The sequence below is a fragment of the Drosophila sechellia genome, chromosome X (genome assembly GCF_004382195.2).
Source record: "Drosophila sechellia strain sech25 chromosome X, ASM438219v1, whole genome shotgun sequence".
NCBI classification, from domain to species: domain Eukaryota; kingdom Metazoa; phylum Arthropoda; class Insecta; order Diptera; family Drosophilidae; genus Drosophila; species Drosophila sechellia.
The window spans coordinates 21,064,566-21,079,787 of NC_045954.1; the positions used below are offsets into that span (position 1 = coordinate 21,064,566).

The window sequence follows — 15,222 nt, forward strand, 5'->3', positions numbered from 1 at the left end:
CTTTTGTTGAATCGGAACTCCACAAAGTTTTTGTTCTAATTTAGGGATTGGTAGCTTTCGTTTTTATTCATAAAGTTTCAAGTCAATCAATTGCATTCGAATTTATGCGGTATGAAAAAAATCATAAGGTTTACTTAACTTAATTGTTTGGCTAAAAACCCGAGTAGATAAGCCATGAAGCGTTTAATTTTCAAAGGATCAGCATCCTTCCATTCCACCGCTGCATCTGGTTCTATAAGCCAATCCCTATAGATTGACATCCAGGACTTCATCGGCCATGTAAACTTATACAGACAGTTGCCCCTCTCACTTTCACCAATGGCACGCACTTTTTCACCGATTTTTCCGCCCCTGAAAAGGCCAGAGCAGTGCAATGCCAAATATGCGGAAAAGCTGGGAAAAGTCTGTGCTTGCCAACTGGTCATAAGATCTGATGGAGTGAGACAGAACGGGCGAAGGAAAAGGAGAGGCGGGTGTCTAAGTCTGGGCATTGTGTTTCCCATTTTCCGGTTCCCGTTACTTCGTCTTTATCTTTGGCTGCGTGTCAAACGGTAAATTTGTGCAAGGCTCTCTCCTCTCTCTCTCTCTCTCCTTCCCATGCCATTAACAGTACTCATTCGATAAATGAAACGCTCTTGCAACAATTACATATCTTATATTTATAAGGTGGTAGGAGTTATAAGCCTAATAAATATTTTAATAAATATATAATAATATATTTAATACATAATATATAATACATATATATTACAAAATATATATAATATAATATATACTATAGCAATATATTTAAGATTGTTATCTACTGCCAAGTCGATCTAGCCATGTCCGTCCACTTGTCTGACCGTCTTCCTGTCGGTACAATTAATACTTTCTAACACCACAAGAACACACATGGCCTAAAGAAGTAAAAGAAGTTTATAACATAAAAGTTAAAATGGTACTTAGGTTTGTTTATAGGTATCCATCGACATTCCCATTTGTTAAGGTTATAGTGTACCAGTTATAGTTAATGTAGCAGGCGCTAGGTGGAGCACGTGTGCACTATCGGAAGCATACGATATCTATGTATCATTTTCCCAGGCAGTGATTTCAAATAAGGGATAATGAAATTAATCGACTAAGTCGTCGTTCACTGTTTTTAAACTCGCTGCGGATTATTGGTGATTTCTTCAAATGATTTCTTCAATACTGCTGTCCACTTTAGCGAGGTATCCCTGTGCCGTGCATTTCGTGTTTTGTCGCGCATATTAATCAAAAAGCGGACACGCGTCGCTTTACGCACGTCTGCTGGCTGCGGATGCGGACGCGGATGCGGATGCGGAAGACAAGAGACTCTAGCAAGTAACCCGACACTCCCCACCATCGCCCCATCTTGAGTACTGTCCGCGTATTAGATTTAAGCGCGTTATAAATGAGCCAGGCCAATACACAAACACACATAATTTCTGGCTCCTCTTTTACTTTGGCTTTCGTCTGCTCATAAATCAAAATTGTTCGTTTTTGGCATTTTTAAAGGCCATAGAACTAACGTTGGTTGGAGTTGGTTTTTGGGCAGCCCGGCTTTTATCGGGGGGTTTTCGGTGACTTTCCGAAGGGGCTGGGCGGAGGAATGGGCAGCCCTTTGCTGCTTTTACTGTCCATGACGGATGATTGGATTTTATGTTGATTACGAAAATGTCTGCGACTGTATTTGTGTGTGCAAGTCGAATTTTTGGCTTGCCTTTCACAGATATCTCTTATTTCCCCCTGAAAAAATTAGGCAAAAGTATTGGGTAGTAAGGGTAGCTAAATGGGACATTTAAGGCATATGAGAAATTTCACAAAAATCTACTTAATAGGGAATTATGTGCACTAGGTAATCAAAATGTTAGGAATTCGTTATTTCATAAATCATAAAGGTGTCCAAAAGTATGCTATGAAAGAAGTACTTGCCTTGATACTCAAAAGTGTCATTCCTCTCCAGTAAGTTTTAGTAACTCCAGTATGAAATTTCAAAATTCTTCATAAGATCAAAACTTCTAATGACATTGAATTGGAAAACCGAATGCTTTCTCTTAAATTTTGTGCATTTGTTTAGCAAACTTCGATTTACTGAGTATCAAACAGTTGAGATCCCTATGCGTGATGGCTCCTTCTTAGTTTTACCTCCAACTCCGGAACCGGACCCGGACTCCCTGCTCGTATTACCCATTTTAGTCCAGCCCGGACTGCGGCATTATGTTCGAGGGTTGGCTGGAGTCGGGGGCAGTGGGATATATCACATGGATATTTCGGTTATTATTGGCCATATTTTAATGCTCTCGCTGCTCCGTCTCTGTTTTGGGACAACCGAGATTTGTCGTAGTCCATTTTTGATTTATTTATGTGTTTATTTGCCTTGTTTTTGGCTTTGCGTCTGTGATTACTCATGGCTCCATGGCTCCCTGTTCGCCCGTTGCCGGGGTGGCTCAGATTCGATTTGCATATTATTTTATTTGCATTTTACATAATAATTTAATTTTATTAGTTTTGCTGCATCATCGACATGCTGGTGCGGCTCAAGTTTGCCAACTCTAATGGCTCTAATGGCACCTTGGTGGCCTTTCTACCACATCGAATGTGTACGCTTTGAGGTCATCCGCCGACATTTCATCGCCGTTGAATTGTATTTTTATTTTGCTTTTTTTCTCTCATTTTTAGTATTATTTTTATTTCCCGTTTTCGCTCCTTTTATTTTGCTCTATTGGGGACACTTAATGCGAGCAACGCCTACTCGCCATTCGCCGGCTGCACGGGTATACTCTTACTATAATTTCTAGTTGCATTTTCGGGCATTTATTTTCATGGTTTACTTGTAGCATATTTTGCCGGCCACCGCCACATTCATTTAACTTTGCGGTGCAGGGTGTTAAGACAGGGGGGGCGGCTGGGGATTGGGGATTGGGGGCCGGCGGGTTGCTGCAGGGATTGCCCGACAATTGCCGCAGTCTTTGGAGAGTCTTCCCAGCGCGACGGGCAGTCGTAAATTAGTTGCGAATGGCAGCAGTAACACCATCAACAACAACACCACAACAATCACACCAACAACAACACCAACGCTAGCAACTGCAGCTGAAAAGTTCCAGCGTGCAGAGGGAGAAAAGTTGAAAAAGTCGAGAAAGGAAAAGTTCGGGAAAAGTGTGAGGTGAAATTATTATTAAGGGCTCGCCACGAAATTTGCGGTAGCCTTAAATTGGTGCACCTGTTTGAGTTCAGGCGAGAGTGGTCTAATGTAAAATATCCACATGGAAGAATAGTTTCCAAGGCCAATTATTCCCATTTTAGAGCTAGCTGCCCACCTACTTACAGCGACTCCCAAAGCAGTTTTAACCAATTAACTTACAGGCCGATTAGGCCTATAAAATATTCAGTGGAATACAGCAACAGCAGAAATTGCAAGCACACTATATATAGAGTAACACATCTATGTTATCATATGTATATATGTATGTACATATATACTTCAGTTTGTATAACTTAGATACATAATAATATCAAAACTTCGAATCCATATGTAGATCCTATTGTGCTCCCAGTTACGATGTTTATACGGACGGACAAATATACGGACAGACGGAAAAGTCAAGACTAACTAACTCTTGATAAACATTTATAATCTTTATTGATTACATACTTTGTTAGGAATCTAATACACATAAAACGTTAATATACTACGCTATAATATACAAAGCACAACAACAAGCAAATGCGAACTAAAATGGTAGAGTAAACTTTAAAAAAAGTCAGGGAAATAGCAAAGAAAAAGAAATGATGTAAAGTAGTTTTATAATCTTTTTTTGGGAATTAGAATCTAGAAAAATTACAGAAATATGAAGATACTTACATACATATATGGGTCACACAATTATTACTCCAACACATCGACATCGTAACGAACAGGGTGTCTAATAGTATGCAACAGTTAGATTAGAACTCGTTGGTAGCCTCATAGTTTCCATTCAAAAGAGGACCTACAACGACAGGTACAGGCGTCAAAATTGCAAATAATGCTATTCGCAATAAAATCATTTTGTTGCATTAAGCAAAAAAGCAGACCACAGCTACAACTCAAGTGGCTTAAACTGCCAAACAAAAGTCATCGCTGCAATCAATGCAATATTGTATGCACCTCCAAAGCCATTTTCCACACATTAAGCAATGGGTGGGGAAAAACCAACGACTGCTGCCCAAAAAGAATATAAATACTCGCTACTCGTCAGTGCAGAATTCCGAGTGACTTGCAGGCAAGCCGGAAAATATGGCTCAGAAGCCTTAACGTTCGATGCAATTTGGCCGGCTTTTGGTGGCGCTGCCATTACCAATTATTTGCGCTGTTATCGCGACCTTCTTCTGCTGACCCCAATTTGGCCAATAAGGTTTCCTTGTCTGCAAAAAATTAAAAAAGTAAATACAAAGGCGAAGGGAGCCGCAAGCCACGAGATTCGAGCTTGTTGATTGCCTTCGCGTCTTGGCGATGGCAGCTGATTGAAGTGCAAGGTGAGGCGGATGGCGAATGGCGAATGGCGAATGTGGTGGGGCTGGGGAAGAGGACGCCTCTGGCAATTTCTCTCAGTGTCTGCGGGGAAAAGCGATGGCGGTGGGCAGGGGGAGCGCGGAGCGGGCAGGTTCTGTGGGTCCTTGGGCAGGTTTCTCTTTCACTTTTAATGGCAACTGGCATAATGAGCTGCTATGTGTGCCATGTGCCACCAGGCCAAACTCGAACATGCTGCATTTGTTTTGGCCACTTGGGAACTGCCTGAAAATGCCCCTGTTGTCGGTCATACCCCCCACCATCCCCCCCTTTTTACACCGCCTTTTGGCCAGCATTGACACAATAAAATATTTGTTGTCGTTGCATTTATAGACGCATTTGCTCTTTTGCATATTTTGAATGTTTCCATACTCTTAAAAAAGGCATGCCACTTGAATTCGAAACTAATTTCGTTAGAAGCCTTAAATAAAATTGTTGCATTATTGCGATCTACTCTGTTTACTGGGAAAACACTGAGAGTAAAACGTCAACGACATCAATCAAACTGTTTACCCTAAGATCCCAGTCAAAAGCAAAAGGTGCCAAAAAGCATGCTACAATGTCTTTTGAGACAAATTGCAGTTAGATTTCACCTAAACATTCCAATTGTATAAAGAAGTACACCAATCATCAATCCAATTTCAGCAACGAATGATTTTCCAATAAAATTCAAACCAGAATTAAATTCATTTATTATTGTAATTGAAGAAATACAGTATATTCTACTCCCCAACTTCATATGCCCCCTTTCCCTTAAGAAATGTATTAGGATGTACTGATATCAATATAAGAGTGTTAAGTATTGTAGTTAAATTTCACCAACGAATAGCACTCCAATAATTAAGACTTTGAAGAAACAGAGTATCTTCTACTCCCCAACTTCGTATGCCATCTTTTCGGTAAGAAGTACATTATTACAGATATTATTATAAGAGTTTGAAGTATTGTAGTTAAATTTCACCAACAAATGGTACTCCAATACAAGCCACACCAACTGATGTTCTGGGATAAAATCAATATCTCCACTATGCAAATGCAAGAGTATCTACTATTTCTGAACTTCGTATCCCCCTTTTCCATACGCCTTTTGCCTTTTGTTGTTTGTTGTTGGCCATCCGCGACATGCGACAAAATAAAATGTAATTTCTCTTTCAGGCCCAGTTCTAGTTCCAGTTTGCAGTTCCCAACCCTGGCCAACATGCGACAATTCAATGCTGACAACAACGACGAAAAATGGCAAAAATAACAACGATGGTAGCAACAAAATATGCAAATCGTAGTTTCTAGTTGGGCGAGGTCAGTCGTGCGGTAGAGGGGCGTGGTGGGGGGTATTGGCCAAATTGGAGTCAAGTGCAATCGCATACCCGCCCCATCGATCATAAATAATTTAAGAGTGTGAAAACAAATTTTTTATGCCAGGACCAAAAATAAGTGCAGCCGAAAAAAGAAACGTCTTTTTTGTTATTGTTATAATCTCGTTGAAATGCGATATGGTGATTTTTAATTGTTATGCTTTTTTAAATGATTTTATTTTGATGTTAGTTTTGCATCTCATTGCCATTGATTTTGTTGGCCCATTTAATAGTTTTTACAATCCCTGCACTTTGTTAACTTTATTCATGCCGTTCATTTGTATTCAAATATGGGGCAGTGACATTTTAATTTCGGATTATTTTCATGCCAAAGGGTATCGCTGTTCGATTTTAAGTCACACATTCTCGAAGGTCGTTATTAAATTGAATGTATCATCGGTAAACATTTATATAGTCCCACAAATAGTGTCATTGGCATAACAGCTCAATTCAGCACATATGAACGTTTAAGTTTAGATATATTTATAGGATTTTGTTTTTTCTTCAGTGCATTTGTACGATTTAGTTACATTACATGCAAGGGCATACTTTTAATGCTACAAACACCTGGCTCTGAACTTTTACTTTAACGATTTTCTGGTAGGAACTCGATTTGTTTTAGCGGATTGTGTGGCTGACACTTGGCCACCAAAGGCAACGGTTCGAATAGAAGGCACTGCCTATGAGCACTGCCTTCCATCCAATCCGGCGACTTAGGCGGCCAAATGGCCATACTCGTCCTTCTTGTATTCCGAGAAGTTGGGCGAACAGTTGGGTGAGCTGAGGAAACTGGACCTGTTGGAGATCTTGGTGCGCAGCCGCTTGGTGGTCACCAGTTGGGACATCTTGCGCAGCGTTATGTAGTCCTTGTTGAGCATGCGGCACAGTTCGATGAAGGTGCACAGTTGGGGCGACTTGAGCTGGGCGGCCAGATCGTAGGCGGAGTTGAGCACCTCCGTTTGGCGCTCGTACTTGTGGAGCACCGCGTGTGACTTGGCCATCAGCATGGTGCTGAGGAACTCCCAGATGAGGCTATTGCATACCCTGGCCTCCTCGATGGCCTTCTGGGCGTAGGACAGGCTCTGCACAAAGTGGTTCTGCTGCATATGCCGATCGGCCAGCTCGTGGAGCAAGTAGCTCCTTTCGATCGGCAGGCGGGCGAAGAGCAGTCGTTTCTCCAGGTACTCGATATGGTTTCTGTTGGCGAAATTAAATTGCCAATTAATCAGGTTTAAAATATTTGTTTATAAATTTATAAAAATAAGCCAATATTAAATTTCTTAAATTGTACATTGCGTTTAAGCACGTTTCCCACTGCTTTCAGACGTTTGTAGATTATAGATCGACTATTAGATACCCGCTAAATTTACAAAATATGTATGTATGCCATCAGATATAGATGGCGCTAGCTGATTGCTACTCATATATGGCATAAATTGGAGCATACTTCTAAACGCTATACTTTGAAATAACTGAAACTCACTGGTCTGCCAATCGATCGGTGCTCTGTTTGTCGGCGCCGGCATAGGAGTAGGTGGATCGATCCCCGAAGATGAGCTCCGTGTGCTCCAGGGGCTTGGCCACCGGAATGTTGAGCAGCTGGCACATGGCGCTCTTGTCGTAGGGCGTGACCCGCGTGGCTGGCAGACGGTATCCCTCGCACAAACTGAGGGCCAGATTGTTGTACACCTCATTCATGAACTCCGCCTTCCAGGGCATCAGTCGGTTCGTCTTGATTACCACGTAGCTGCCCATCACTTCCTCCACAAACTTGCGCAGGCGCTATAATTAATGTGGTTAGTTATTTTAAATTAGCTGGTATCGCATAGGTGGTGTAACATACCAGCCGTAGCTCACCTTGATGTCATTCCGCCCCCTCAGCACCTTAATGGTCCGAAGGATGCTCAGCATGTTTCGCCTGGTTTGGTACTGGATCCGGAACAAGTTCGCATCCCGCATGCGAGCCTCTATCCGGGGATTCCGATGGTAGTACTCCTTGTACATGGGTCTCCTTGCCTGGAGCATCCGTGTGAAGGTCTTAAGGCGCTGGAACGCATACTCCAGATACTTGGTGCGGTCCGGCGAGGAGCCAAAATGATTGTCCAGGAGACAGTTGGGTTGCCGGCGAAGTGTTTTCAGAAAGAAGAAATCGGTCCAGCCGCGACCCAGATAGTTCTGATAAAAGATCTTGGTCTTGCGACGCCTGCGCTCTCTTTCCAGTGGGGAGAGCATCACTTCCTTGCGATCGATCGTGCTCTGGACATCACACTCCTTTCGCTCCTTGAGGATTTTCCACAGCGGCCGCGTGTCGGCCCTCCGTAGCTCCTCCTGCTGATGGGCATAGAAGCCGGGCAGCTGCGAGGAGTGCTCCATAAAGAAGTTGGCCAAGCTGAAGCCCGTGCAATCCTTGAGATTCTCATCGACCAGCAGGAGGCGATTCTCGAAGCTCTTCAGAGCGGTGCCCGCGTGCCGACGGACATTGTCGTGCAGCAGGCTCTTGTTCTCCTCAAACCGATTCAAATCGTAGAGGGCATCTCCGAGCTCCATGGACACATTCGCGTCCCACGCCTGCCTTACCTCCATGGCCCTCAGACTATCCTCCAATGCGTCCTGCGTCAGGGCCACCGATCTCTTGAACTTGCTGCGCAAATAAAGAGCCTTGTGATCCGTGCTCTCATTCTCTGTGATGCATTTGTCGAAGTACTTCTGGGCAAAGGTGTTCTTCCGCATCCGGGCAAAGTACTGGCCCCAACTGCGGTAGATCCAACGCTGCTGCTCCGTCGGCCAGTCGAACGTTTCCCAAGACTTCAGATTTGCCACCAAAAGGCCCGCCGGCGCCGATTGACTCGAGTCCTTCATTCTGCACCAACGTCTCTTTGTCGCTCAAGTAAAAAAAAAATAAAATTAAATGCAGAAACTCCCTAAAAAATAAATGCTATAAAAACGAAATCGAAACCAATTTGTTTCTTCTATAACTGAAATGAAAATGAAGGGAAAATCCAGAGCACGTGCTAGGATCATAAAAATAACCTGATAAAACATATGTTCCAAATCAAGAGTACATATACTTGAAATCCTTTTCCCTAGTAAGGACCAAATAAGCAGATTTAGAACAGTCTGTTTGTTTAGTCAAATCAAAACCATGTTTCGTCACAATGGCTGATATCAGATGTTTTTTTTAATGTTAAATGTGCGATCCTCACAAACTTTTTACCTCGTTTAGAGGTGTTTTGGATTGATTCATTACTAGATAAGCTAAAATAGTTCTTATATCAAAGAAAAATAAATACCATACGCACGCTTAATTTTATCGTTTATGTAATAAAATATATGTATGTTGGTAAACAAGAACGAGCGTAGGTGATGTTTTACAATGTTTTAAAATGTATAATATCTCCGTTGAAGACAGCCATTAACCATTAGAGCAATACAAAATCCAAATACAAAAGGTGCTGTGTACAAATATCAGTGCTCAAGGATTGTTGGGAAAGTCACTTCGGTTGGAAGGGATCCTTTTCGATGTACCTGTCCAGTCGCTTATCGCCATCGGACTCCACCTGAGATAGCTGGCCGAAGCCCTCCTCGTCGACAAAGCAGATCTCATGACCATCGGGGTCGCCGAGAATCACCACCGAAACGGTGGCCTTTCCTGGCGTATCCAGGGTAATCAGGGGTGTTAGAATGGCCCCGCCAGCTGCTTTAACCGTGTCTTGGAGAGGCGGCTGCTGGGCCGCCGGAATGGCAAAGGCAATTCGGCCATAAGCCTTAGCTCTATTGATTGGCTCTGAGATCTGGGTGATCTCCAGTGAAGCCTGCTGTTCATCGTAAGTCAAACGCACGCTTGCTTCGCTCTCCTCGAGAACTTTCAGTTGGAGCAAATCGTGCCAGTATTTGCGCGAGTTCTGAAGATTGCTCACATTGAGCTCCACCGATTGGACAGATTCGGAGCTGGCAGAGGCCTGATCGATCACATAGAACTTGTAGCCATCGGGGGAAGTCAGCAGACTACCGGCTTTTCCAGCCACCTGAGTCACAGGATACGAGTGCTCAGCGGCGCGGGAAAGGATATCCTTGGAGTGTATGGTCACGCCCCCAAAATCATTGCCTGAATCGAAAAGAATAGGTATCGATTAACAGGATTTAAAAATTAACTGGGGAATTAATTCTATTAAACGTGTTTACAGCGCAGAGGTTTATTGGTAACTGAATTCAAATTATGTATACTTGCTGCACACAGGCAGCGTCAAAATATGCGAACAAAGAGTGATCGCCGATTAGTAGCGAAAACACTCAAAAAGGAATTAACCTAACACTCAAAATAATTAATTAATTAAATACAATGACTGATAGATTTCGACCTACTTATAGATAACTATTTGCGTATTCATAAAGCAAAAGATTAATAACCTACTATCTTTACGTACTTATGCCAAGTCACTTATCGAATAGCTATTATTAGTGAAACACTTAATTATAAAGTTGTCGAAGATAGAATAACCCATTTGTACTTAAAGATAAGCCATCCCAATTTTACTTGTGTGTTAGATTGAATATTTTGGAATATAACGCGGTCATCATTTTTAGGATTGTAAACTTTTTCAAATTTCAGAAATAAATATGCGAAATAGTCCACTATCTCTGATGTTTCAAACCTTTTCAACTTCCAATTCTTATTAAAAACGCTATAATACCTGATAAAATAAATAAGTATTTTAGGATCATATTACTTAGGGTTAAAACGTTACCGCTAGTTAGCTTGCACTCGGAACTTTTAACCCTCATGTGAGCCTAACATTTTCATCCGGTATGTGTCTCACCCAGTTCGTAGCTGCTCACTCCATAGTTATACGTGAGTTCGATGACGAAATGCGAACTTTCGGGTCCATAACCCACCATCGTTTTGCTCCACCGGTTGTCGTAGGGCCTGTAAAGGATTAACGATTACCGGTTAGTCCTGTCGCAACACTCCGACACACAAGCGCGTAGTGGTCTCCCTCGCACTCACCCGTTGCACGCTGCGTCGCATCCCTCCTTGAACTCCTCATGCCGCAGCACCTGTTGCCGTGCGAACGAGCGGGATGGCGATAGAAGGGCGCAACAATGATGAGAGAAAAAAGAAATTTTAGCACAGTCATTATATGACATTATCGGGCTTTTTAATTAGCAGTTGCGCGTCGTTGACACGTTGTCCAGATAAAACTACAGCCAGACACAACAACCTGCGATAAGGAAGTCTGCCGATTTCTGGCGATATCCCCCACCACTCCCAGCTCACCGTCATTCCCAAGATTTGGCGAAAGAAGAAGGCGTTTTTCGCCCGATCTCCGATTTTGAACACATAGTGCAGGGCGCGTCCCGAAATGGCCGACATCTTTGCGTTTATCAGCTGGCGTTTATTTAGCGTTTTCCGATCGAATTTCGGCCTTGTTTATGTACATTCCGTTTCAGTGTGACCGTGCGCAGAGCGCCAAATATTCCCAGCGACGGGAGCTTTTGGAAGTATCGATATTTTATAACTTAGATAACTTATTAGATAAATTATATATATAATAATAAATTTAAAATTATTTAATGCGCTTTTTTGCTGATGATTTTTTGCTACGGGGAAAAACTAATGACCTTCAATAAACAAATGTCACAGGTCACCTTTTGTAGCAAAAAATGATTGATGAAATGACTGAATACACCTAAAAATAAGGTATATCCGAAATTTATTCACAAAAGTCGATGGAAAAGCAATTATTGTAAACAATTTTATTATAAAAACGTATAAAATACGAAGCAAGCGAGCATATTAAACTATTTTATATATTATACATACAAGATCTAAGGACTAGCTTGATTTTGGACGAGAAGAAATTAAATCTGGAGGAACCAGACGACTAAAGTCATTACTATCACGATTTGTGTAAAGGGGAGTACATTTTGGATCACTTACACAGTCGGGTTGGATGTGTCATGGTACGGGGAGCAGTATCCTATTATTTCCCCTGTAAATTGCAGTTTCTAACAGCAAAAATGAACGCGAATGTATATAATTGTGTATTAAAAACTGCACTTCCCTACTTTAAAAACGTTTTTGGAATTCAAGAATGGAATTTTCACCACGACAATGCCCGAATCCATATGGCACGTTCCGAATCCAGTAAAAACATTGATTCAAAGCAAAAATGTAAAAGTTCTGGAATGGCCACCACACTCCCCAGACCTGAATATGATAGAAAACGTGTGGGGGTGTGTAGAGGCGACTGAAGCAGTGGGTGAGAAAAATCTCGATGAATAATCGAAAGGGTGGTCAGCTGTGACACATTAAAGTGAGGTTAGAGTGAATGGAAAATTTTTTTTTTTGCTTGCTTGGCAGTCCAGAATGCCCGAAATTAAATTAAATCAAAGTTAAATCGATCAAAATTGCTAATTATACGCAAAAAAGCTGAAAGTCAGACCTAACCTTACTAGAGAGTATTAATCCAACCGGATCACCATCTTGAACATAGAGTGGCAGAAATTAAAATTTTTTTTATGTAGTTTAAGTTTAACGTTAAGCTATAAGAATATGTACTCGAGTAGGAAACTCGGTCATGCTGTTTAATAATTTTTCTTGGATTTAAATGGAATTCTCATTAGTGATTAAAATTTTTATATAGTAAGTGATCTAACCTAAGCTAATTAAATTTTTTTAAGAAGAGTTCCTTTTCGGAAAGTGCTCATTTAAATTTTCGAGTAAGGATTTATAAAAGTTTGATCGCAGTCGTGTAATCCAAAATGATGTCTCCTTATAGTGTTTGTGGAAAAAAAAGCCACCTTTTCGTTTCAGCTCATCTGCGCCGGGATGAGCTGATCTTTCGATCTTTCGCCGAGGAGTGAAATGTTGAGTGAGTCTCATTGATAAAACTTTATTTTTATTGGAAATATTCGGTAGTAAACCGGTTAAATTTTGCTAGAGGTCATCTTATATTGTATACACACTGCAAATAAACAAGTAATAATAATGGAGTGGCGAGAGCAGCCATTTGAAATATAAAGGGAAAAATAAAGAGAAGGAAGAATCTAACCGAATTTACTCGCGGCTCTCTCTCAAACGAAATTAATTTTTCTTCTCGTTAAAGATTCGTTATAAAGAAAACTCAAAGAAAAAATAAATAAAATTAATAATTCACAGAACAAGATTATAGAGAGAACGAAAATTATTGAAGATTTAAATGAAAGCTTTGTTCCTTCCTGAAAATATATTTAGCCACTAGTATCTTTAACTTTTTAATTGTAATGGTCTCGAATATCGGATTAAACCTATATTTTCTGATCTCGCAACTAAGAGAAAACCTTGCTTTAGATTCCTTTGAGTTACACTAGTCTGTATTTTTTATATTTACTTGGTTCCTTTAGTATGTACTTATTTTTAGATATAAATATTGTTATTAATTATTAAGTACTGATTGATATTGAAAATATCAATTTCTAAAAACCTAAATACTGACTCGGCTGATGATTCTCCTGACGTAGGGCACTGAAGGGGCCACTAGAGCTATGCTCTTAAGGGAAGTGGTCTAAGGTAGGGTAGGGCAATGCGCGAACACGATTCCACCTGTGCTTCGCAGGCGAAAAATTCTCAAACTTTCCTCCCATTCTAGAACTGTCCGCTTCCGAAAGTATTAATTTGCTTCCTCCGCTTATGTATTCTAGCTCCTTCATTTTGTTGTTGTTGCAAGCACGCTCAATTTCTTGATCTTATTCATTATTGTCTGTAACGAAAAGAGATCTGTACAAGCAAGACCACCACACCCAATGCCATGAGCTAGAGCCGGCCTCTAAAGCGTGCGCCCGCAAGTACAGGTACTCCTGTCATCCATCATTTTAATTCGTTACACGTTACAGTTTAGTTAAGTATAATAATAAATAAGATAAAGTGGCGCCCAACGTGGGGCTTAGTGAGTTTTTTTTTTAAATTCATTAAGACTCGCGAATTAATATCTTCAATCCTTTCTTTACATTTTCCGTCTCACTTCCAAAAATTGTTGTGTTTAGAATTGGTTGTGGAGTACACGTCAAGTCAATACTAATATTGCTGACTGGCCATAACTAAGACTGATCCCAAAAATTTTCCTAAGTGTAGCAAAAGGAAATGTGGATTTTGCTGAGGAAAACAGAGTAACAGTAACTTCGGTTAGGTTTCTGTCCCGGTTTTATCTACTTCCTTGAGCTAACTAAACGCTATTCAAAAGAAAAGAGAAAGAAAAGAGAGAAATGCAAGATCCTCATATAGTTGACGATTTTCCTCCTTTTTACTATTCGTTTTAAATAAGATAGAGTTTCCTTTAGGTTGGAATATTCGTGCCAAGGAAAAGCCACGATCCAGGACTTCACTGTTACACCTACTGGTGGTGTTGAAATTTAGTCTAACATGGAATATCTTCTTTTAACGAAACTCCTTCTACGCCTTCGTGAGAATTTTGAGCCAAACTAATAGACAGCCCCTCAAGCCAAGAGTTCAGTTTTATTATCTTTTCGCACCTTATCGTTGATATTTTACGAATAAGTTTATTCTATTTTTGCTCGCCATTTTTGAACCTGTAATTTTTCGCAAGTATGATGGGGTTAGACCGATCACCAACTAGGAAATCTCCTAGTGTCTCAAACCCTGTTTGTAAATTATGTGCAGCCGAGATCAGCACACAAGATACAAACCTGTAAACGTGACAACCTTTCACCATGAATTTCACAGGGAGTGCATTGGCAATCATTTTAAAAAAAGTGAGATCTGTCCGAGGTGCAAACTAACCTGTAGGCCTCCAGTCGAAGCGACCGAAAGGGTAGGGAGAGAAGCTCGCAGTAAAACTAAAAATCTTCCACCCGCAACAGTAGACGGGGGTCCTTCGACATCAGCCAGCGGTGCTAACGCAAATGAAGCTAGTTCAAGCGCTGTAAGTGCTAATGCAGTAGCTTTGTTAGCCATGGAGCGTAGGCTTCTAGCAACGTTGTCAGAGAAGATGGCTGATTTAGTACAAATCGCTATCACCTCAAGCATGCAGCGAATAATGCCCACTCCGAGTCCGGCTGTAGTCGTTACAGCCAGTGAAATGTCCGCTGATCACCCAAATGCCTATGAGCGGCAGTAATTAGCATCGCCAAATCCTGTTCCTTCTCCACGAAGCGCTTCTTCCGATTTGTTTGATCGGCCAGATAAAGTCGTCCACATATTAAATGGTTGGAAAATAAAATATTCTGGTGTAGGAGTGTCAGTGGACAACTTTATATACAGAGTCGAAGCGCTTACAAGGCAGACGTTGAATGGAAATTTCAACTTGTTATGTTTGAAGGCAA

General features: G+C 41.2%; 2 protein-coding genes and 1 long non-coding RNA gene across 4 annotated transcripts; all 3 read right to left on the bottom strand.

The window, feature by feature from the left end:
- Window positions 1-6,065: 6,065 nt before the first annotated feature.
- Window positions 6,066-9,100, bottom strand: LOC6615175. Of its 2 annotated transcripts, XM_002039555.2 has the most exons (3): window positions 7,762-9,100; window positions 7,388-7,686; window positions 6,066-7,101 (listed from the first exon to the last, which is right to left on the bottom strand). In XM_002039555.2, exons 1-3 carry the CDS (start codon window positions 8,761-8,763, stop codon window positions 6,618-6,620), a joined length of 1,785 nt encoding a protein of 594 aa, XP_002039591.1. In that variant the 5' UTR covers window positions 8,764-9,100; the 3' UTR covers window positions 6,066-6,617. The 2 variants fall into 2 exon arrangements, with proteins under 2 accessions (XP_002039591.1, XP_032581366.1); XM_032725475.1 differs by lacking the exon at window positions 6,066-7,101 and having other exon boundaries at window positions 7,562-7,686; window positions 7,748-9,100.
- Window positions 9,101-9,205: 105 nt separating this feature from the next.
- Window positions 9,206-11,366, bottom strand: LOC6615176 (glyoxalase domain-containing protein 4). Its single transcript, XM_002039556.2, has 4 exons — window positions 11,180-11,366; window positions 10,910-10,959; window positions 10,722-10,828; window positions 9,206-10,009 (listed from the first exon to the last, which is right to left on the bottom strand). Exons 1-4 carry the CDS (start codon window positions 11,273-11,275, stop codon window positions 9,396-9,398), a joined length of 867 nt encoding a protein of 288 aa, XP_002039592.1. The 5' UTR covers window positions 11,276-11,366; the 3' UTR covers window positions 9,206-9,395.
- On the bottom strand, window positions 10,078-10,714 carry LOC116802151. The gene is made up of 2 exons (XR_004362525.1): window positions 10,650-10,714; window positions 10,078-10,595 (listed from the first exon to the last, which is right to left on the bottom strand). It is a non-coding gene; the product is annotated as an uncharacterized LOC116802151 (long non-coding RNA).
- Window positions 11,367-15,222: the final 3,856 nt, after the last annotated feature.

Coding starts and splice junctions, on each gene's coding strand:
- LOC6615175 (XM_002039555.2), bottom strand. CDS start 8,763: ATGAAGGACTCGAGTCAATCGGCGCCGGCGGGCCTTTTGGTGGCAAAT. Junction 7,687..7,761: donor GGGGGCGGAATGACATCAAG/GTGAGCTACGGC, acceptor CATTAATTATAG/CGCCTGCGCAAGTTTGTGGA. Junction 7,102..7,387: donor ACCGATCGATTGGCAGACCA/GTGAGTTTCAGT, acceptor TTTCGCCAACAG/AAACCATATCGAGTACCTGG.
- LOC6615176 (XM_002039556.2), bottom strand. CDS start 11,275: ATGTCGGCCATTTCGGGACGCGCCCTGCACTATGTGTTCAAAATCGGA. Junction 10,960..11,179: donor GCCAAATCTTGGGAATGACG/GTGAGCTGGGAG, acceptor GCACGGCAACAG/GTGCTGCGGCATGAGGAGTT. Junction 10,010..10,721: donor AGTGAGCAGCTACGAACTGG/GTGAGACACATA, acceptor TTTTCGATTCAG/GCAATGATTTTGGGGGCGTG.